Genomic DNA, 24,563 nt, shown 5'->3' with positions numbered 1-24,563 from the left:
AAGGTACATGAATATTATGGATATATTGGAGCTGGAACATTGAAAGAGAAAATAAGACCATTTTATTATTTCAAAAACTTTGATCAACTAATTGAAAAATTTTGTAAAAGTTGCACTATATGCTTAGAGAACAAAACTAGAAGAAATAGAATCATCGGATTAATGTCAAAACTAGGACCCGCTACAGAACCATTCCAAATTATGTTCATTGATGGATTTGCCGGTAATATGTCACCAAAGTAATATATGCATATTTTGGTAGATCATTTTAGTAGATAAGCTTGGATTTCCACTACAAAAAGTTAATGCGCAGCAAATTTCATAAAGTTAATTGATCCGATTGCTAAGAAAAATAATATTAAAATACTTTTAGCCGACCAGTACACCGGAATTAATTCTACAGAACTAAAGCAGTATCTAAACAAGATGAATATTCAAGTGATTTTTACATGCGTAGATTGCCCTCAATCAAATGGACTAAATGAAAGACTAAACCAAACACTTGTAAAAGATGTAAACTTAACAGTGGAAAAAACAGGCATGGTCCGTTATTGCAGACAAATGTGTCAAAGAATACAATCGGACAATTCATAGTTCCACGAAATTTGAACCTGAATAATTATTATACGGCATAAAGTCAACTATCACTCCATATGACGTACCGGAAAGCGATTTAGCTGCAGAGAGAATACAAGCCGGTCGAAATTCTATGCAAAATTTTGAAATAAACAAGAAAAGGGCTGACAAAAATCGTCAAGAGTACGAATTTGAAGTGGGCAATCAAGTCTATATCCAGAATGGGAGAAAACTTAATAGACAAATGAACAGAATAAGAGTTGGTCCGTTTAAAATTCTTAGCAAGATTTCACCGTCGATCTTCGAAGTAGACTGCGGAAAGAAGAAGGAATCACATTTTTTTCACATTAATAAATTGTCACTTTATGTACCTCAAAAAGTGACTTGAGGGAGAGAGATGTAAATTACATTTCATATAATTATCTATGTATTTCTATTCTGTGCTTGTAAATTAGGTTTCACTACTTTGGTATCATCTTATATATAAATGCAAATAACACGTGGTTATATTTTATTATTGCACATGGTTATATTTTATTATTGTTGGCTTTGTAAACGATCCTGGAATTTAATTTTTCTATTTTAGGTTGGTTATTCATTTATAATTTCTGTAATATTTCATATTGTTTCAATTAATTTTATTTATGTTCTTTATTCACTCATTTGGATTTTCTATTTTAAATTAATAAATCAGGTTATTCGGAAGCAAACTTATATTTATATATATATATATATATATATATATAATTTGGTATGAGGTTCTCAGATAAACATGTACGGTTGAAGATTACACCCATTTTGCAGTAAGTTTTTTAAATAAAATTTCAGCAACACGAAGCTGTTTTGTTTCAACTTTATTAAACTGTGAAGTTTGGCTGACGGCCGTTTCGGCTAATGCCATCGTCGGAGCCTAGATTGTAAAACCAAATGAGGAGTTAATAATATAAATTATAAGAAATAGAAAATAGAATATTAGATATTAAAATGAATAAATAAATGAATAACAACCTATATTTTAAAATTAATAATATAAATTATAAGAAATAGAAAATAGAATATTCATCCAACATATATATATATATATATATATATATATATTGGATGAAGTCTGCCAGACTGTCAGAAAATCAATTATTCCAATTTAACTTTAGATTTTACGACGTTAGTTAACTTCAAATTTAACTTTTCGATTTTTATAATGGTTGATCGTGAATTATTTTCAAGTTTCTTCAGTTCAAAACCAAACTTTTTGTTTATTTTGAGTGTGATAGAACAGAAAAGCTTTTTTTCGGTATTCCTAGACTATCATCGGTGATCAAATTACTATGTTGTGTTTATGCCCAGTTGCTCAAATATATAAACACTGTGCCTCTACTCTACTTTGTTGATTCCTTGTTTGCATAAAGTAAATACTTGGTTTTACAATTTTTAACATCGTAAAATATAACACTTTTACGTGGTTTTATTATCAATAAATATAACACCTTTACGTGTTTTTATTATCGATGATTCCTCTGATTCTAAATTTATTGGTGGAAGAATTCCAATTGCCCGTTGTTGAATATTTATTATCGGATGTCTTTGTTTTATGAATATTGACTCGGTTAGTCGTAAATTATAATAGTTGTTATTGTAATGAAAGATTTCAACATTGTGGTCCAAGAGTTGTCTAGTAATTTTAGTTTTGTGTTTCTCTTTCATGTGATTCTTTTTAGCACCAGTTTGTGCGTACGTGAGTACGTGTTTGTACGTGAGTCTTCTCGATAACTTGGTCTTTGTCATGCCAATACATTCATTATTATAGTGTCCACACTCACCAATATTACATTTGAACAAATATATTAGATGGCTATGATCCATTATCGATTCTGGTTTACAAGTGCAGTTGTTTTTCTTATCTCATCAACTGCAGCTATTTCACAGCCCCTACCAGGAATAAAAGTGTCCAAATATTCAATACACTGGTCCGAAGCTAACGCATTTTCCAAATAGAACTTAACTCAAACCCCTAGATATCTCAGATATCGACAGCTTTGCTGCCAAGTTTCAAGAGACGATATACCCTTACTTCGCGGCCAATTGGGTTACGTTGAAATCAAAAACAACTCACAACGAAGTCAACTACCATGATTTTAGGGGACTGAAAATGAAATTAAAAAACTTAGAGGTCCTAGCTCGAACCAACAAACAACTCAACAAAGAATTAAGTGCATTGAGTAAAAATTAAGGGCAATGTTAAAAACAAAACAGTACAAAAAACAACTACGTCAACAATATTTCAACAGAACTAAAAAAAATTTCAGGAAAACATGCAACAACATCTTTTTTTAAATCTTCCTCTCAATCTCCACCTTTCAACGTTGAAACTACCACCAATTACTTCAATGGTTTTGTTAGTACGAACTTATGCTACTAACAAGACAACCTTGTTGTGAGTTAAAATAAATAAAACAAACACAATTCAGGCGTAATGAAATATTATCTTTATTCCCACGTGAATCTCAAACCGTTTCGTTTACAAGCTCTCAGGAAAAAAAGGAAAGAAATCGAGAGAAGCAAAGACATAAAAATTAGCATAGATTAGGTAACATTGAAAATTGCAATGATTTTTAATAATTAATATATGAGATAGTTAATAAATGAATGTTTGATCCCTACAATACTCCCCCACAAAAGGCGAAGCCGTTTAAAAATAAAAATATTCATTTCGTTTGTTGAATGTTATTCGCCTCCCTTTTCTGGAGTGTTGGGTTGTTGGTTCGGATGAGGTTGACGTCGGTCTTGTTTATTGTGTTGTTGTTGCGCCTGGTGTTGTTGTTGCTGTTTCTGGTATTTCAGTAGATTGATGTTGTTGGTTTTATTGAATCTGTTGTAGAAAGTTTGTTGTTCGTTGTCGAACTATTCTTGTTGTTTATTCTAGTTTTGGTTTGAAAGGGCCTGTATATGGTGCTTCCAGCGGACGACGTACTCGATCTACTCTTAACCATACGTGACTACTGTTTGAAAGGTCATTTGGTACGAAAGCTTTTGGGGTAGAGTGATGTTGATTGTTAGTTGTTAGGTAGTCATTAAGTTTAAACATTTCTTTTGCTAGTTGTTTGATTTGGCTAGATGTTATATCTTCATTTGAATCTGGGAATAAAAATCGACTTGGTAATAATAAGTTGGTTCCTGTTATTGCTATTGCTGGAGATATTTCATTTTCACAATATTCCCCCGCAAGAGACGGAGCCATTCAAATGGAAAAATGTTTGTTTTTTGATTTGAATTTAATTTTTTCACTCTTCTTTGAAGATGTGGTTGTTGGTACTGATATCGCTGGCGTTTGACTTGTTTCTCGTAATGGTGTTGCTTTTGTCGCTGATAATGTGGTTGACATTTATCTTGTTTCATGAGATGTTGATGATGGCGTTGTTGCTGAAAACGCGGTTGCCGTTTTTGTTGCTGGTTCAAATTTTGTTCTGGCCTCTTATGCAACCTTCTGTCCAGCTGCAAACGATTTCTAGAATGAGATGTATGTGAGGACGATGAACTATGCTCTGCTTTTTTCTTTCTGTGATGATCTTGCTGCTGCTGCTGTTGAACAGGAGAAGGAAGAGAGAGAACTGGAAGGAGAGAATTGTTCATGGGTGAATTTGCTGATGGGATGGTAACATTCTGCTCAGCATTTTGCTGTTGTGATTGTTGGATGTCATTTTCATCTTTCTTGTTCTTGCTCAGGACAACTTTTATTTTATTGGACTTTTCTGGTGGCTGCCTCTCTTCAATTTTGTTTTCATTCATCAGATTCAAGTTTATTTAAAAAAATTCTTTTTCTTGGAATTGCTCTGGTTTTGTTTGTTTGAACGTTGATAATAACTCTGCTTTTAGAGCGTCGTAATCTGTTCCTCTTTGCACTTTTAACGACAAATTTGAGACTATATCCAACGGCAGGGAAATTATTACGTGATAGAATCTTGTTGTTTTACACATCACGTTTCGCAACTGAAATTGCATTTCGGAATTCTCGAACCAATCTGTTGACGCTGTTTTCTTGAAAAGAGGTAATATGGCGATCGGGTCATCATTTGGTTGGAACATTGTTTTCTTTTTGATCTTACCACGTGGATCTTCGTATTTCTTTTTACGTCGGATTTTCGTTCAAAATCACGTGGGATTTTCGTTCAGATCACTTCGGGGTCACCAATTTTTGGTACGAACATATGCTACTAACAAGACAACCTTGTTGTGAGTTTAAATAAATAAAACAAACACAATTCAGGCGTAATGAAATATTATCTTTATTCCCAAGTGAATCTCCAATCGTTTCGTTTACAAGCTCTCAGGAAAAAAAGGAAAGAAATCGAGAGAGAAGCAAAGACATAAAAATTAGCATAGATTAGGTAACATTGAAAATTGCAATGATTTTTAATAATTAATATATGTGATAGTTAATAAATGAATGTTTGATCCCTACAGTTTTTTTAAAATCTAGTGATCGCACATTATTTCGTTTTCTTCCTATCTGGATTCCTCCTTTCTCCGATCCATCATATGCCGATAATCTGGATCCTCCAACTTACTACTATTACCATTACTATTATTATTATTATTATAATTATTGTATGTTGAAACATGAGAGTTGGCAGATTTCTGTTTACTCACTGTTTTTGTATATTTTAATCTGTTTTTATAAAGTTTAATAGTTTGAAAGTTGGTTCTAAAGTGGCGTTAAATTATGGCCTATAATTTCTTAAATAGTTTTAATTTTAAATATTTAATTATTTTATTTTTGATTTTAAACTTTATATTAACAGTTAACGCAAGTAAATGTTCATATTGTTTTAAAGACTTTATAAATGTTAATAAAAGCTACGTTAGTCAACGATAACATTTGCACACGTTTATCTCCAAAGGATAATATTAATATATCTTCAAATATTTTAGTTAATAACACAAATAATAATAATAATCCAATTAATATCGACAATAACTCAAATGTTTGTTGTTATGGTAGAAGCTGTAAAGGCAAAAAGGGTCTACGGATGCACCAACGTGCGTGCAAAATATTTAAAAAAATTTCAAATTCGGATAGTACAACAAACGACCCAGATGATGGTTCTAACTCGGAGTTACATTCTCCACAGCGGCAGTCACTTGTCCCACTCTCAATAACACCAAATACTGACAAGGTAGATACACCACTTCCTGGTTTAAAACTGCCCAAAACTGCGAAACAATGGGCGGAGGCAAACGCGTACTTCCATTCGCAGAGGGCAAATCTACCCAATGTCAACAACATCGACAACTTTACCAACAGTCTTCGATCACTATTATACGACTACTTTGCTTCAAACTATGGCATTGGAAACAAAAACTATTTCCTCTGTTGACCTGAACAAGCCAATCAACAAATTAAAGAAGGAGCTGAAACAACTCAAAGTCCTGGGCCAAAACAATCACAACTATGACTTGCAAATCAAAGCGCTTAGTAAAAAAATAAGATCAAAGCTATTGGCGTTGAAAGCGTAAAAATATAGGAAGAACTCAGTTATTACCAATCAATTGCAACAAAAATTTTGGCCTATTTGTAAAAAGCTGTTTAACCAATCAAATAGTTCGCTACTTTTGTTCAACGTTACAAAATGTAAAAAATTCTTCAAGAATATTTTAAATAATCAGCACACCAAAAAGTTCCGTCTGCCAAATTGGATCCACGATCTGCCGGATCCATCATTTCCATGCTATGTTGACCCCACAACATACAAAGAAATTTCATCAATCATTCGCAAATGCAAGTCAAGAGCATATATATATATATATATATATATATATATATATATATATATATATATATATATATATTGGTAATAGACCATAATTTTTACAATTTTCTATAAATTGTACCGAATGTTTGGCGTTAATATGTTTGTAGTTCGTTTTTTCGATTTTTCTCACTAAAGTTTTTTGGTGAACGTTTAGTTTATTAAAATTCAAAATAAACTTATTTTTCGAATTCATGCTGCAAATAAGGCCATATTTCGATTCCGAATGAATCATCGTCAGTGCTCCTTGTTGTATATATAGAGAAATATTGGCTTTGTCAAGATTAACTTTGACGTTGTAAAAATTAACTTTGGTGTTGTAAAATTGAACTTTGATGCGAATTAGGTGTCAGGTTTCTTAATTGGCTGGTCATCTTCTTTGGTCTTCTTTTCTTCATCGATAGCATCATATTCTTCTTTGTCACTATTTACGATGCTAGTTTTTATTACTTCTTTGTTTTCGTTGTTGGTTAAGCACCGGGTTGGAAGTGAGGTTGTCATTTTTTGTTGTATATTTATTTTTGGTTTATTGATGTTGATTAGGACTGCTTCTGCAATTTTAAGATGCGTGTAGTTGCTGTTCTGGTATATTACTTTGGTGTTGCTGTCGAGGATTTCACGGCTAATTGTGATTGAGTGTGTTGAGTCCAAATGAGATTTGATAGCACCACTCTGTTTATGCATCGTAAGCCTTCTAGTCAGTGAGGTAGTAGTAATCCCGATATATGAGTCATGTTGACGTGCACAGCCGTCAAAGGGGCAATATATATATATATATATATATATATATATATATATATATATATATATATTCCGGGTATTTCCTTGTGGAATAATTTATCCGTTATATATATATATATGTGTGTAGAATATACTTAGCGTTGCATAATATTTTATACTAGTGATTACACCACATTCATCACACACGTATTGTTTATTTCTTATTCTTCCAACTTTCCAGTTTTATTTTCATTTATTTTACCTTTTATTAATTAGTAACTTTTATTTAATTTTATGTTTTAGTATTAAACTTATCTTTTAGGTTTCATCCTTCGCAAGGTACCATTTTAACTTCACTTTCTATTCCAATTTTATTTTTAATATCTTAACTATCATATCCGCTAAATAATTTACATAATTCGTTTAATTCTCATTTATTTTAATTAAATTTCTTATATTTCATTGGTTTTAGGCTCTGATGATGGCTACTTAGCCGAAACAACGTTGTCAGCTTCTAATATGTCACAATTTCACAATAAATATGAATGTCAAAAACTACGCTGTGTTGAGTCCATAATAAAAAAGTTGATAAATGCAAAATGGGCAAATAAATTTAACAAAATATGTTTTAATGAAAACCTCGTTCCTAAATATATATATATATATATATATATATATATATATTTTGTACTGCATAACCATTTGGGGTAACTCACCAAAAACCCATCTTCACTGTATGATATTGTCACAAAAAAGAGCTATACGCTTAATCTTCAACTTGAACCCTTTCTCTCCCACTAACTCTTTTTTTAGTAAACATAATATTTTGTCGATTAATTGTTTATACATTTATTTTACAGCTATTTTTGTTATCAAATTCTTAAATAATTTACTTCCCTCATTTTGTTCTAACTTTTTTACACTCAGTGAATCTGTTCAAACTCTCAAAACTAGACACACTACTATATTTTACTCAGTAAAAACTCGCCTTAAACTCATCTCTACAAGTTTAAAAACAACTGGTCCTAAAATTTGGAAATTATTTGTGCCTCATGCCATTCATAACATAACAAACAAGCAACTCTTCAAAAAAAGGTTGCGATCTCAGCTTTACTTACTTCACCCCGACACCACCATCTAACGATTTATATACATTAATATATAGCTGTTGTTTAAATATGAATGGATGTGTGAGTGTGTGTTGTGCGTGCGTATGTGTGGTGCGTGTGTGTTTTTGTCTGTCCGTTATTATTATGATTATTTGACTGGTTCAGAAGTATTATCTGAATGTATTTCATTCGAGTTAACATTTTTATAAAATTTCGATATAGTATTTGAATGCATTTGAACGCTGAAATTGAGTTTCTTAATTTTTTAACCTTTGAACCTTTATGTTTGTTAATGACTTAGTTAAGGGTGGCCTCTCCACAAGTTTATTTTAAACTTATTTGGTCCTCTATAATGAAAATAAAAAAAATTACAATATTACAAATTGTTTGATAATTTAAATCTGTTCATTAAACACATAAACTTTTTAATACCTGAAAACTATCTATGACTCAGAAGAACTGTTAAGTACTGATTCTTAAACTTTTATGTTGTTTTTTTATGACGTTTTTAAATTGACAAGCAGTGCCTTTCAAATGTAATTGGATAAAACTAAAGCAATTTTATTTCAAAAGCAATGTTAAAAGTCTCAAAAAACTTCTGTTTCCATTAGATAAACAATATCTTTCTAGATAGTTTATATATCACTCTGTCAGCTATTTATTTTCGATGTCCTTACAATTAGATCTAAGATCAAATATTGATTAAGCATAAATCAAAGTAGGTACCGCCGCGTCTAGAACATATGAGACCTATTTACGAAGGGCAAAACTACGTTGCATTAGCTAATCTTACTACAATTTAACTTACAAAAGACTGCAATTACTCATTCATAGTAATGTTGAGATAAAGTCTGTTAGTTATTGTTAGTTATTGCTACATTTTTTGGCTTAGAAACAAAAGTTGTATGTCATAGGTACATATGATGGCAATGTAAATCACTGCCACTACAAACGTCAACATTATCTATGATATATATGATACATAATATAAAAAACCCATACAATTCGATTGCACTATTGATATTATAATTTGAAAACACTGCAAACCCTGTTAGATAACAGATATGAATTAATTTTAATAGATTGAATCTGTTTGATTAATGACTACAATTTTTTGTTATCTGCACAACATCGTTGCAAATTTAATAAATCCTTTTCATTAAAATATTTTAAATTTCAAAGATTATTAATTATTTATTGACTCGAGCAGAACATATCTTATGATGCATGTTGTTTAGGTTTTGACGAAAGACAGTGTAACGGTAAGCGTTGATGCAGTTGTATATTACAGAGTTTCCAACGCAACAGTTAGTGTAGCCAATGTGGAAAACGCTCATCATTCTACAAGACTTTTAGCTCAAACAACTTTGAGGTTCTATTTCATGTTTTTTTGTTGAACACAAAAGGTATCTAATTTAAAATTTGACCGTTACATCGCGTTTTTATATACTATAGAAATGTTCTTGGCACGAAAAACTTATCAGAAATTCTGTCTGAAAGAGAAGCTATTTCAAGCTCAATGCAAGAAACTCTAGACGATGCAACAGAACATTGGGGCATCATGGTTGAAAGAGTTGAAATGTAAATTTACTTTTAAATAACTAAAATTTATTTTTGATTAGTTGTATTATTTTACTATGCAATAAACTTAGCTATTTTTCATCACAAAATGCAACAAAGCAAATTTGAAGTCAATTAAAACGATTACAATTATAACCTAAACTTGATTCGGTAGAACGAAAGATTGAATAATGAACACTTAAAAATATCAAATTGTCACTTTAGAGACTCCTTTAAAAAAGGTATTTAAAAAATCAAAGAAACCAAAATTTTCTACATTTTACAAATCGTATCGTAATTTATTCTTTCTTTTTTAACCAATGTGCTTGAAATTTTTTATCCATATCCGTTTGAATATAAAAGCCACATGATTTTTGGTATCTCACTTTTTGTATATATCCTACCTAAAAGTGTTTTTAATTTCAGCGCCTTCCTTGAATCATATCTAGTTTTGTAAATTGTCAAAAATTTTTGCTTTGAAACTTCGAAAATAAGAGCTCAACTTACTTTTTATTAGTTTACTTAGATGATGTAATAAAATAAAGTTTTATCTTTATTTTTAACTGCTGCGTCATATAAGCACTAATTCAGTCCGGGTTAATAAGAGTCGTCCTAATAAGTTTAAGTACTGGCAGTCCGCATTACGTTGCTATTTAAGCATTCTGCAATTTATTACGATAAAATGTGTAATTTAGTTTTTAAAATTATTAAAACAAAATGCCATTGTAGTTCAAGACCCAAAAATGACTTGATATTTTACAGCAAAGACGTCAGATTGCCTATACAACTTCAACGAGCAATGGCCGCCGAAGCAGAAGCAACAAGAGAAGCAAAAGCAAAAGTAAATTTTTGAAATTCAGCAACTTTATTATAAATAACTACTTCATTTTATGTTCGAAAACACTTAACAATGTTTTGAATAACTTTTAAAATTAATTTATTAATTAAATTAATATTTTAATATTCAAGGCAGAAAAAAATATTATCTGCGTTTTATTTATATATTTACCTTCATTTATTTCTTTATTTCAAGAAAAAAGGGCCTGTATAGCCACCTGACTGTCCACACGCGGCCAAAATGCTCCAATTTATAGTTAAAAAACAGCTAAAAACATTTTTTTATCAGCAAATCGTGAACTTAAACTAATCAATCTTTCCTCAGTTAATTTTATTAATTTATTCTACTATGTTATTTTCTATTGGTCCTGGGTATGACATAAAACTGCATCCACGCTGTCTTGCGTGCTTTTGAGCAAAAGGCTAGGCCCTCTGCTTATAACTGGTGGTTGTCGTCAGAATGGGTGTCTGGAAGTAAAAACTTTTCCCCAAATTATTCCTATGCCACCACAAAGTAAAACAACGGCCCCTAGTCCCCAGCAGGCCTTAAGTGATCAAGGGGTGCCAAGAATCCCTGGGGAGTATGCAATAGCGGAGGGATGTTGCAGGAAAATTCAGTTTGGCCCCTCTATGGTACTTAGATTTGGAACGCTCAATGTTGGATCACTGACTGGCCACAGCATGGAAATTGCAGAAATGCTCGAGCGTAGAAGAATTGACATCTGCTGCCTTCAGGAGACCCGATGGAAATCGAATGGTGTTTGTCATGTCAACTCAGACAAAGAAAAATATAAACTATTCTGGAATGGTCAAAAGACGGCCAAAAAGGGTGTTGGAATTTTTTTCAGAGAACGGCTAGCCCAAGAAGTACTGGATATTAAAAGGATTAATTCACGTCTCATGTGAATCAAGCTTCGCCTAGAAAAGCAAACAATGATTATTTTTTCTGCATACGCACCACAGACAGGCGAATCAGAAGAGATGAAAAATGACTTCTGGGCTGCGTTCTCTGACACCATCTCAACAATACCAAAATCTGAAACAATCCTGATTGGAGGCGATCTCAATGGCCACGTTGGAGAGAAAACAGATGGTTTTGACAACGTACATGGCGGTTTTGGCTATGAAGAACGGAATGAAGATGGCAACCGCATCCTTGAGCTTGCGGAAATCATGGGTTTTGTTTACTGAACACATATTTTAGAAAGAGGTCGGAACATCTCATAACATACGAAAGTGGACCATCAGCCACGCAAATTGATTTCTTCGCTGTCAAGCAACAACACCGAAGGCTATTCAAAAATATCAAAGTTATATCTGGCGATTCATGTGTCGCCCAACATAGACTCCTTGTGGCAGACCTGGTTGTCGAACTGTCAAAACATAAGTCTAAACAAATGCCTTGGAAAATCAAAACGTGGAAGCTGAAAAGCAATATTCATTGAGAAAAATTTCAACAGATTGTCGCAACACAGTTAGACCACCAATCGCAAGACAGTACAGATTGGAGTACATACAAAACAGTTTTGATAAACGCTGCAACTACAGTTTTTGGGAAAACTGGAACAAAACGTCAGCATGAACAAGACACTTGGTGGTGGAATGACAGTGTACAAAATGCAATAGCTGAAAAGAAAGCTGCATACAAGCAATTGCAATAATCAAAGACTGTTGATGACCATAAAATTTTCCGTGGGAAGGACAACTATGCAAGACGTCAAGTCGCACTGGCTTGGACGGATCAATGCAGAGAGTGGCTCACTAAAAGCAAAGGTCAACAAATGAAATTTCTGTATCGTATAGCAAAATAAGTAAAGCGTACGAAAAAGGACATAGTTGGTGCCTCATGTTCCAAAACCGACAAAAATGAGATGGTTCTTGAACAAGATGAGATCAAGCTACAGTGGAGAGAATACTTCAACCGTCTGTTAAATGAAACAAATCCCATCAATGTCAACTTTGACGCTCCACCCATCGAAGGTCCGATTCCAGACATCACTGTAGAGGAGCTTACTGATGCTTGGAAAGTTATGAAGGATGGAAAGACAGCAGGGCCCTCTGGACTCACAAATGACATTATCAAAGCATCTGGTACTGCAGGTATCCAAACGTTACTACAATTTTGCCGTGAAGTGTGAAGAAATTGCTCAATGCCGACTGAATGGAACTATAGCATGAAAGTTCCGCTATACAAAGGTGATCCATTGAACTGTTCATCATATCGGGGTATACGTCTGTTAGAACACTCCCTGAAAATTGTCAAGAAAATCATTGAGAGAAGATTTACGTCGTGCATCACAATCGGAAATTATCAATTTGGTTTCGTAGCGGGGAAATCAACAATTGATGCAATTCACATCCTTCGGCAACTGCAAGAGAAGTACCTCACAAAGCATCAACAACTATCACACATTTTTGTAGACATTTAAAAAAGCATTTGATCGAGTTTCCCGTGAAGCAATCAGGTGGAGTCTACGTCGACAACTCATTCCAGAATATCTTGTTCGACTTGTGATGGAAATATATACGAATACTAAGACACAACGGTTTGAAACACAGATGCATTTGACATCGGCGTTGGAGTTCACCAAGGCTCAATTATCAGTCCACTGTTATTTATAACTGTGATGGAAGAAATCACAAAACCGATACGAACTGGTGACATTCGAAATCTAATATATGCTGATGATATTGTTTTAACAGCCACGTCTGAGCAGAATGCAGCACAGATGTTTGAAGATTGGAACACAAGACTCGCCGATCATGGATTCAAAGTCAACATCAGCAAAACCAAAGCAATGAACACTGGTGAACCCATCTAATCCATAGCTACTGGACAATGGCCCTGTTGAGTTTGTAAAGCTGGTGTAGGTAACAATTCAATCAAGTGTCAGCAGTGTAACCAGTAGTGTCACAAACGTTGTTCAAAAATAATTGGTACTTTATCTAAAGTGTCCATTTTTGTTTGTCCTGCTTGCATCAATCTACAACAACAAATTCGAAATAGCAATGTTTTTGAAGCCATTAAGGTAGAGAGTCACATCGGTTCAATATCTAGGGGATGTTCTAAATTGCACTGGAACAGCTGAAGCTGCCGTTCGAGCACGCATACGTGCAGCCTGGAATAAATGACATCTCTTTGCCTCTATATTGATGCGGCGTGACATCACACTACCACTACGATCAAGATTTTATAAATCTATACGTCCGGTATTGTTATATGGTGCAGAAACATGGCCAATGACAACCAAACTGGAATAACAACTTCAACGAACCGACATGAAAATGCTCCGATGAATGCAACGAATTATTCCGAAGGACCACATCAAATCTACCAAAATTCGTGCTGGTTTAGATGATATAAAGGACGAATGCCGGCAACACCGTCTGCGGTGGTTTGGTTATGTCAAACGAAGTGGAAACAGTGCCATAACTTCTCTTGCAGATGTTGAAGTACCTGGCACACGTCCCAAAGGCCGTCCAAAGAAGTCCTGGTCGCAAACAATCGAGCAAGACATGAATGCTCTAAATTTAAATGAAATGGATACCAATGATCGTCTAATTTGGCGCAAATAGATGATGGCAAAGAAAACGACGTACTACCTCGGGAAACTGGGTCTTTGGACGCTAAACGAAGATTGATTGATTTATTGATTGATATTATTTTCTACATTAAATTAATATTTTTAAATTTCGTTTATTTATATATTTAACTCCACTTTTCAGTGATATTTTACATTGATTCATTTTAACATTTAACTTTAAATTGTTTAAAATTTCATTTTAATTTTTTACTAGTTTAATTCGATTTTAACTATAAATTTTTGTTTTACAGTTCTTCTTTTTTCTCGTGCCTTATCCTTTCACGCCATTAACGACCATCGACCTACACGAAACCAGATCTTTAACTCGTTATAAGAGTTGAAATGGGGTGATATTCAACAATTGACGCAAGGACTTCACAAATGTTATTCGTTTTTGACCGCGATTTCTTTCCCTTGCAATCTTTCCAGCAGTTGTTAGATTTTTCATTCTTTTCTTGCACATGATGTGACTAAAAAACTTTGACTCCCCCGTCGGACTAATTATCTGTAGTTATTTCCTCTTTTCATACTGGACTGTTTTAATACATCCTCGTTCGAAGTATTTGAAGTACAAGTAATTTTCAGAATTCTTCTCAAAAACTACATCTCAGCATCGTTAATCATTTTTCCATTAATGATTTTGAAGCTGATCGGGGTGGTTTTACTTTTACTGATAACCAAGCACTCTGTTTTGTTGATGTTAATTAGCAAGCCTCTCTTTTCACTTTCAAAAACCAGTTTGGAAACAATTGTTTGCAGTTTTTCTAATGAATCTGCTATAAGAGCTGTATCATCAGTATATCTTACATTGTTAATTTTCACGCCTCCAATGGATATTTCAGGTAGATCTTCTATTTTTCTAATGATGATCTCACTATAGAGAATGTACTGTACAGGTCTGGAGAAAAAACACAGCCTTGCCTAACACCTACACTTTGCTCTGCCATATCACAATTTGTTTAAATAAATGTATGTATGTTTGTTAACAATGTATGCTGTTTTTGATTGTGGTGATTGATTGATTTTGATTGTTATATTGTTATGAACTACGTTTTTTGCCGCATGTAAACAGCCAATCTTTTTTCTGAAAAAAAGTTTAAAATTGAAAAAAATCTGCTAACCCGCTGGCTACCTGGATAACAGGAAATTATTTTATTTGTAACGAGATAATTAATATTTTTTTATAATTATTTCAATTTGAGATATAACCTCAGATACGCACGATCAGAAAAATTTTCTGAGATATAGGTAAGTTTTTTTTGGTAATTTTGTTGAATCTTTAAATAAAGGACTTAATTTAATAATTTACTTCACATAAATTTTCATTAAGAACGTATTTCAAATTTCTTCAAAACTGCAAAGTATAAAAAATACATCCAGCTAACAACATACTTCAAATGTTATTTATCACATTATAAGCAGAAGTTATTGCCATTTGTTTGTACTTCCATTCCATTCGTCGTATTTTTTATTTTTGTTTTTATATTCTGTTTGGCACGATAGTTTGACAAATAAATGTTTTAAAAAATAATCGCACCAACATCGATATATATTTTTAATAATTCAATTTTATAATAATCCAATTTTATAATAATATTAATAATCAAAATAACAACAATAATAAAAACAACGGTTTCTTAAACAGTGATCTAGCGAAAAGTAAATTGCTTATTGCTGGGAAGACATTTTGCTATTGCCACATTTACCTAGCAAACCGTTTTTCACAAACGTTTTTGCTTAACGTCCATAGTGCAACATTATTTATTAATTCAATTATGCGACAAATAATGTGAAAATATTTAAACAGATTAAATGTGCTTTAATTGTTAGTAAGTTAATAATTTAATACTTTTAATCATTTAATTTTTTTATTATTAATTATTTATTAATTAAATACCTATTATTATTAAACTACACAAAGGTATGTAACTTATTCCATGAATTCATTAAATTAATTTCATTATTATTATTATGTTATCATCAAAATTCGTTCAGGTAATCGCAGCGGAAGGTGAGAACCAAGCAGCTCACTCACTGAAGGAGGCATCTGATGTTATCAATAAATCTTCCACAGCACTTCAACTCAGATACCTTCAAACGTTGAACACCATATCTGCTGAGAAGAATTCCACTATCATATTTCCTCTGCCAATCGAGTTATTAACACATTTTATTCGTAAATCTCAATCTAAGCCATCTGCTAATGAAAGCAGACATGACGTTGGAAATATAATTTTGAAATAAATCAAACTTCAATTTTGTCCATACGTTTTACGTTTATTAGAGATTTTAGGTTTCCACAAAAATGTTATATATATCTATATATATATATATATATATATAAATATATATATATATATATATGTTTATTTATTTATTTGTGTGCGTTTTTTTGTATGTGTATTTGTGCCAACTAGTTGAAATTTTTATGAAAATTTTTGAATAGCATCAATCTTTGTTTTAATGAAGTTTCGCAAATTGAAAAATTGGAAGTGAATGCCAGACAAAATATTTAATAAAATAGAAAAATTTACAACTAAAAAAATTAATTACTGAATTAACGTTTAACATGTTCTTAAAACTTCTATATAATAAGCGTTTTATTTGGTTTTAGATTTCAGTAAACAATTTGAGCAAATATTTATATAATTTTAACATTTGAATAATCAACTCAATTGCTGATAAATGTTATTATTCTTCTGTAACTCTTTTAAATTGATTAATTGGCAATAGCAGCCATTTTAATTCAATTTTCTGAACTTTGTGCTGGTGAATGCACTAAATATAAAAGAAAAGTTGATGGCCAAGTGGTAGATGACACAACACTAAAACAAACATCGTTCTGCCGTGCTAATATTGATCTATGCATTGTACATAAAACATTTGAAGCCGGGACATTTTACATGAAATGTATTTTCTTACTTGTATATTGTTGATAAGTTGAATTTTTCTATTTTTTAATACCCAGGTTTTAATATTTAAAATGTTAAATAACGTAAATGGTTTTCAGTTGGAATTAGTTAGTTTCACCGCGAAAGTGTGTTGTAGTTGTCTTCAAAACTGTTGTTAATGTCATTGCTACAATTTTATGTCCCTTATATAATAAACATGGAAGATAATGAAAACATGAGTAATTTAATTTTTAAAACATTATATGTATATATATATCAATCAATCATTGTTAAGTGTCCAGAGACCCAGTTCTCCCGAGGTAGGACGTTGTTTTCTTTGCCATTAATTTTTTGCGCCAAATTAGGCGATCAGTTGTATCCATTTCATTTAAATTTAGAGCTTTCATATCCTGCTCGATTGTTTGCGACCAGGACTTCTTTGGACGGCCTTTGGGACGTGTGACAGGTACTGCAAAATCTGCAAGAGATGTTATGACATGACCAAACCACCGCAGACGGTGTTGCCGGCATTCGTCTTTTATATCATCTAAACCAGCACGACGCAGAATTTTGGTAGATTTGATGTTGTTCTTCAGACTAATTCGTTGCATCCATCGGAGCATTTTCATATCGGTTCGGTGAATTTGTTGTTCCAGTTTGGTTGTCATTGGCCATGTTTCTGCACCATATAACAACATCCTACGTATCAAAGATTTATAAAATCTTGATCGTAGTGGTAGTGTGATGTCACGCCGCATCAATATAAAGGCAAGGAGATGCCATTTATTTCAGGCTGCACGTATGCGTGCTAGAACGGCAGCTTCAGCTGTTCCAATACAATCCAGAACATCTCCTAGATATTGAAACGATGTGGCGACGATACGACGATACCTTAATGGCTTCAAAATCATTGCTATTTCAAAAAAATTGTTGTGGATTGATGCAAGCGGGACAAACAAAATTGGACACTTTAGATAAATTACCAATTATTTTTGAACAACGTTTGTGACACCACTGGTTACACTGCTGACACTTGATTGAATTGTTACCTACACCAGCTTTACAAACTCAACAGGGCCATCGTCCAGTAGCTGTTGATTGAATGGTTACACCAGTGTTCATTGCTTTGGTTTTGCTGATGTTGACTTTGAATCCATGATCGGCTAGTCTGGTGTTCCAATCTTCAAACATCTGTGCTGCATTCGGCTCAGACGTGGCAATTAAAACAATATCATCAGCATATATCAGATTCCAAATGTTACCAGTGTGTATCGGCTTTTTTTTTCATTGGTCTTTATTATTGCAGCTCTGACATACGCAGAACCACTTACAATATTACAGATATATATTATCTATATATCTTTTATTATGTTCTTCATATCTTCATCCATTGATATTATTTTTACTATTATTATTATTATTCAAAACAGCACGGGCAGAACCCCTTGCCAAACAAAAATATAGAAATTCGAAAATATAAACCATAAATAAATAAAATAGGTAATGTACATAATAAACTTATCTATATATATAAATAATAATACACAAGTCAACACAACAAAATAAAACACACATAATTAATTAAAGTGTAAAAGATGATAACTATTGAATGTATATAGTGTAAAAGGAACAATTATGAATTCAAACGCCAATCAAATATGGAGTCACCAAAAAATGAATCCAAAAGGATGCCTGTTCCAGTCATCTACCACACGGTATGAGAAGGAAAATTTACGACAATCTTTATGACATGGTCCTGTAGTCAGTTTCCAGTTGTGTCTTCTCGTACGATCGTCGGACGAAAATAGTAGCGTTGGACTAGCCTTGACAGAAACCTCACCATGTAACATTCTGAACAGCAAAATGAGATCCGCTCTGCGACGATGGTACGCGAGTGAAGGCAGCTTAAGTTTCTTTAATCTGTCAATATAAGGAAGAAACCTACAGGAATTAACCAAACGTGTTGCTCTTTTTTGGATTTTTTCAATTTCTAAAATTAAACCAATTTTGTAAGGTTTCCATGCTTGAACACCATATTCCAACTGAGACCTCACCAACGACTTATACGACAAGACAAAAGCTCCTTCTGATAAATTCTTGAAGTTTCTACCAACAATCCCCAACATGGAGTTAGCTTTATGAACAATTTTCAAGATTTGGCTTTTGAACTTAAGCTTGGCATCAAAGATCACTCCGAGGTCTGATATCTCATCAACCTCTGGCAAACGAAAGGGCAGTCCGTTGCAGTCTACAATAGTGAATGGTGTACCTGAATTGTTGCAACCAAACCTTAACATTTGGCATTTATTGACATTTATATTTAACTTCCATTTACTAATCCAATCAACCATTTTTATAATATCCTGAGAAAAGATGATTTTATCTTCGTCACTTTTTATTACCTTGAAAATTTTTGAGTCGTCTGCAAATAGCAAAACATTGTCACAAACAGAGGATAAATTGTTTATATAAACTAGAAACAATAGCGGACTCAGAACCCCACCTTGGGGAACTCCACTTAAAACCGGTCTGTGATCCGATAAAGTACCATCAAGCTTTACTTGAAACGACCTACCACTGATATAGTTCTGAATCCAATTTAGTAGCTTGTTGTTAATACCGTACTGTTTGAGCTTGAATAGTAACCGGCTGTGTGAAACCTTGTCAAACGCTTTTTCAAGATCCATATAAACCGCATCAACCTCATAACCATGATCCAATCCCTCAGTAATGATCTCCAAAAACCTCAAAAGTTGCAAGACTGCTGAACGACCTGGTATAAATCTAAACTGGCCATTGGAAAATAAATCATTTTCCATGAAATAATTCATAATGTGATCTTTTATCATAGATTCCAGAATCTTGCAACAAATTGAAGTTAATGCGATCGGACGATAATTTTGAGCCAGATCCTTACGGCCTTTTTTATGAAGAGGAACGACATGACTAAGCTTCCAATCCTGCAGCACAATGCCTTCATCAACTGAACAATGGAATAGTCTACTTAAATGGGAGCAGATTGACTTCCTTAATTCCCATAGAACTCGTGGGTGTATATCATCCGGACCTGCTGATTTGCTTGTACTTAGCTTTTCAAGTTTTGATAATACCATGCTTTCGTCAATAAGCAAATCAGCCATTGGGGAAAATAAATACATCAGTGGAGTCAAAATAAAAAAAAAGTATCATTATCATCAAAAGAAGTATCCCCTCTGTACACAGAGTAGAAGAAGTTAGCAAATACATCAGCTTTCATCTTAGAATCAGTTATCACCCTTCCATCCTCAGTCAATGGACTAGCAACCTCATCACATCTGGTTACTTTTTTCACGTGATTCCAAAACAGTTTAGGATTGGTTTTATATGCACGGGCAATTTTTTCTTGCGACTGCAATTTCATCAACTTTGTATGTTTTTTAATTTTGTCTCTGATTGTTCGGAATTCTTGAATTTTATCTTCTCTATATCTATAAATCAACCTCCAAATTACATGCTTTTGCTATATCAAAACTTTTAAATCATTGGTCATTTTAAATTTGAAATCAACGTTTCTTCTTTTCTTTGGAACAAATTCATTTGTACCACAACTCAGTTTATCTTTAAAAATCTTCCAGTCATCCTCGACATTTCTATCCTCTGTAAACACATCAATCACTGATGGTAACAGAGCCGACTTCAAACCATTGTAATCACCTAGATCGAAGCAAAACTTTTTCAAGTTCATATCTGTTAAACGTTCAAAACCAGCAATCATAAATTCAACCACAGCGTGATCACTGCTTCCAAGAGGTGAATAAAATTTCACGTTTTTAACAAAATCTTGTGATGAAATCACTAAATCCAATATATTTGCAGACTGACCAAATCTAAATCTTGTTGGCTGGTTAATGTGTTGTAACAAAAATTTATTTTCAAGGATATCTAAAAATTTGTTTTCAAATTTCTCTTCACCTCCACTGCAACTGTACGTATCCCAGTCTATTTCAGGTAAATTGAAATCCCCAAACATTAAAAAATCACCTGGCAATGCTAGACCATCATTAATCAGTGTTAATAGGTAAATGTTATTTTCAACACTGTATGTGGGGCTTCTGTATACAAACAGAATATTTAAAAATCTACCAAAAATGCAAACCTTCACTGTCATATATTTTTTGAATTCCGAGACCATACCAACTTCTGAAACCAACAAAGACTTTTTGAAAAACAGCAAAAGTCCCCTCCTAACAACATCAGAAAACCCAGATGCCAAACTTGAGTACCCCTGCAAATTGTATTCAGACAAAACTCTATTATTTTTAAAATTTTGGGATTCACCTCCATTAAGGCATTTTAAACTTCCCAACAAGGATTGTAAATCTTCAAACTTATTAGACAAAGTATCTACATTGGACATCATAATTCTTATATGTTTCAAATTTGTCTGTCTTAAATTTTTTGTATCTCTAAATTTTGCTTTCTAACAGCAACCACATAAAAATCACCTGGTTTTCCTTTGAGCCTGAATGACCATTTTGTTATGTCCTCTTTGGCACTTATTTCTTTCCTTTTTTCTTCCAAAAGTTTTCTGTTGTTACTTCTTTCTTCCTTGGAAAGATCATGATTGACGATTACATTGTTAAAAATTGCTGATTTTTTGAGTTTGTAACAATTTGCAAGCAGCAAATTTTTGGTATTTATGTTTGCAAACTGAATCGAAACTGGTCTAGATTTTTTATCATCTTCCATTTTTTTGCCCAGTCTAGAAATTTCAATTCCCTCTGTTTCTAAATCAATCTCTGATATTTCTTTCAATAAATTTTTAACAACCTCTTTCGGGTTAACCCCTTTTTCTTGCAAATTATATAGGATCACATTATTTCTCCTCTTTTCTCTGTCATTTAGAAATTCAATTTTAGATGAGGTATCAACAATTGTTTTTTGTACCTGTTTGACATCTAATGACAACTTATCAACTTTTCCTTTAACCGCATCTGAATATTTTTTTTATTCCTGCTCACTCTGTTCAACTCTTGTCTTGGCAACTTTTTCATTCTCCTCCAGAATCTTCATGGAAGAGTATGAAAAATTATCCATCTTCATCTTAAATTCATTGAAATTACTATTTTGTAGGCCAATGGCATCATCCAAGGACTTCAGTTTAGAGATTATAACTTGAGTCTGGGTTGACAACTCAGCATTTGTTGCTAAATTTGAATCTAGATTTCCTGGTTTTTCCTTTATAATAAGCTGGTGCAGTTTATCTTTGCTGCATTGAAGACACTCTTCACAAAGCTTCAATCCGAAATCTTCCGTGGTCTTTAATTCCGAAATGAAGCTGTCATCTTCGCCACAAAGGCTGTTTATCCTTTTCACACGGCGTACACATGTATTTATGTGCACGCGCAAGCACCGCATCATATACGCTGAGTATATGATAGCCATTGAGATGTTTAACTCAGCGAGCATTTGAACCACTGAGCCATCTCGCCGGCCAGCATGCGACAACTTACGTTGTCTACTCATTTACCAACCTCGAAAGGATGGACGGCTGGGTTGACCGGGGGTCGGCTACCCGGATGAACCTGCAGAAACTGCAGAGTTTGAACCCGGTCGTGGGAGTGGTAGACGGACACGCTAACCACTCGGCCACGAGACCCCAAATAATGCTTTGTGATTTCTTCCATCAAAGTTATAAATAACAGTGGACTGAGAATCGAGCCTTGGTGAACTCCAACGCCGATGTCAAATGCATCTGTATTTCCAACCGTTGTGCTGACGAGAGTCTTAGTATTCGTATACATTTCCTTCACAAGTCGAACAAGATATTCTGGAAATAGTTGTCGACGTAGACTCCACCTCCACCTGATTGCTTCACGGGGAACTCGATCAAATGCTTTTTCAAGGTCTACAAAAATGTGTGATAGTTGTTGATGCTTTGCGAGGTACTTTTCTTGTTGTTGCCAAAGGATGTAAATTGCATCAATTGTTGATTTCCGAACAAGATATTCTGGAATGAGTTGTCGACGTAGACTTCATCTGATTATATATATATATATATATATATATATATATATATATACATACATATATATCGCGATATCTCAATTTGCGTTTCTTGGTTACAATAATTGAGTTTTGTTATCTTAAACTTTATTGGACAGGCTACTGACGCGTTTCGTGATGGACGAAACGTACGTCTAGCCTATAGCGAGTAATCGTTTACAAATAATACCTCTTGCGACTGAATGGATTTTTAAACCTTGTAACAACGGATGTTGTTTTACCTATTGGTCATGACACCTCAATTTGGGTAAAGAATTTATATAACCCCGTATTTGTTGCAGTTTAACAAAGGCTGGAGTTTACAAATTCCATATATAAACTGCAACAAGTGCTGAAGATGATTGAAAAATCAAAATAGGTCCTATACACTCGAGAATGAATTGGAAAATGGTATATTATTCTAACATTATAAAATAAATAATGACACAAGAAATTGGTTAAAAATAATGAAAAATGTAAATAAAAACCTATCCAACGCTAGAAATTCGATAGATTTCAAAAATTACTGCATATATATATATATATATATAGATATATATATACATATGTGTGTGTGTGATTTAGTGTGTGTGTTTGTGTGTGCTCAAGCAGGTATATACAGTTAGAAGGAACTATCACCGCATTTTCCACATTGTTGAGTTTGTAACTAAGTAAGGGATGAGGTTTTATTGTAATAAATCCTAAGTTTAAATTTATCATTTTTGTTGATAATTTTTACACTACCGTTTACAATCCTAACAACTGTTTTTGTAACAATATATATATATATATATATATATATATATATATTTCATTAAACGCGATGCTTATATTATTGTTATTTAATTTTTTATTAAGATTTTCTATTTTTCTTATTAGTTTTTTATAATTATAATTTAAATTAAAAATAAGAACACCAATATTCATTATATAATTATTTATTAAGCGACGTTTCGAATTTTATAATTCATCTTCAGGCAATTTAATATTAATTCAAATAAAACATAACAATAAACTGTGAGATGACGTAATAAGAGTTGAGCGCGAAAGTAACGTAACGATTAAAGTTAAATAACGTAAGTAGTTAAATTAAGTATAATAAACAATTATTTTGTAATATAACATAATAAAATATATTATATGTGCAATATTATGTTAATAATAATAATAATAATAAATTAAACATTTCGTGATGAAGGTAAAATAAAATTGGAATAAATTTGTTTGTTCAAATTAGGTTTATAAATATTAATAAATAGGGATTCTAAAATTTGTAGTCTGTTAAAATTAGTGTCTTTCATTAATATTTTATTATTATCTTCTAATTTTTTGCGGGATAATTGCTGGTTGTGGCAGTCATGGTAGTGTTGATTTGGAGCTCCGATGTTCAAATGGCAGGTTAAACGGCGTGTCAGTTTTGTGGTAGTCATTCCAATATAAGAAGATGGACGAAGCCTA

The 24,563-nt window shown here is 32.9% G+C and overlaps 2 protein-coding genes across 2 annotated transcripts in view; one reads left to right on the top strand and one right to left on the bottom strand.

Annotated features, from left to right (window-relative positions):
- HELRODRAFT_71395 (hypothetical protein) overlaps positions 1–16,434 on the top strand; it is a gene marked incomplete at both ends in the record, with an annotated part of 67,201 nt that extends 50,767 nt beyond the window's left edge. Inside the window, 4 exons of the mRNA XM_009012001.1 lie at positions 9,448–9,581; positions 9,665–9,790; positions 10,532–10,610; positions 16,186–16,434. Coding sequence (XP_009010249.1) covers positions 9,448–9,581; positions 9,665–9,790; positions 10,532–10,610; positions 16,186–16,434 — 588 coding nt within the window. The remainder of the gene's footprint in view (positions 1–9,447; positions 9,582–9,664; positions 9,791–10,531; positions 10,611–16,185) is intronic.
- A 1,999-nt stretch (positions 16,435–18,433) lies between these two features.
- Positions 18,434–22,586, bottom strand: HELRODRAFT_166789 (hypothetical protein; the record flags this gene model as incomplete). The annotated part of the gene is made up of 5 exons (XM_009012000.1): positions 18,434–18,462; positions 20,826–20,961; positions 21,217–21,464; positions 21,566–22,054; positions 22,184–22,586. 5 exons carry the CDS (start codon positions 22,584–22,586, stop codon positions 18,434–18,436), a joined length of 1,305 nt encoding a protein of 434 aa, XP_009010248.1.
- Positions 22,587–24,563: the final 1,977 nt, after the last annotated feature.

Source organism: Helobdella robusta (assembly GCF_000326865.2).
Source record: "Helobdella robusta unplaced genomic scaffold HELROscaffold_10, whole genome shotgun sequence".
NCBI classification, from domain to species: Eukaryota; Metazoa; Annelida; class Clitellata; order Rhynchobdellida; family Glossiphoniidae; genus Helobdella; species Helobdella robusta.
This window is presented reverse-complemented; position numbering and strand designations above follow the sequence as displayed.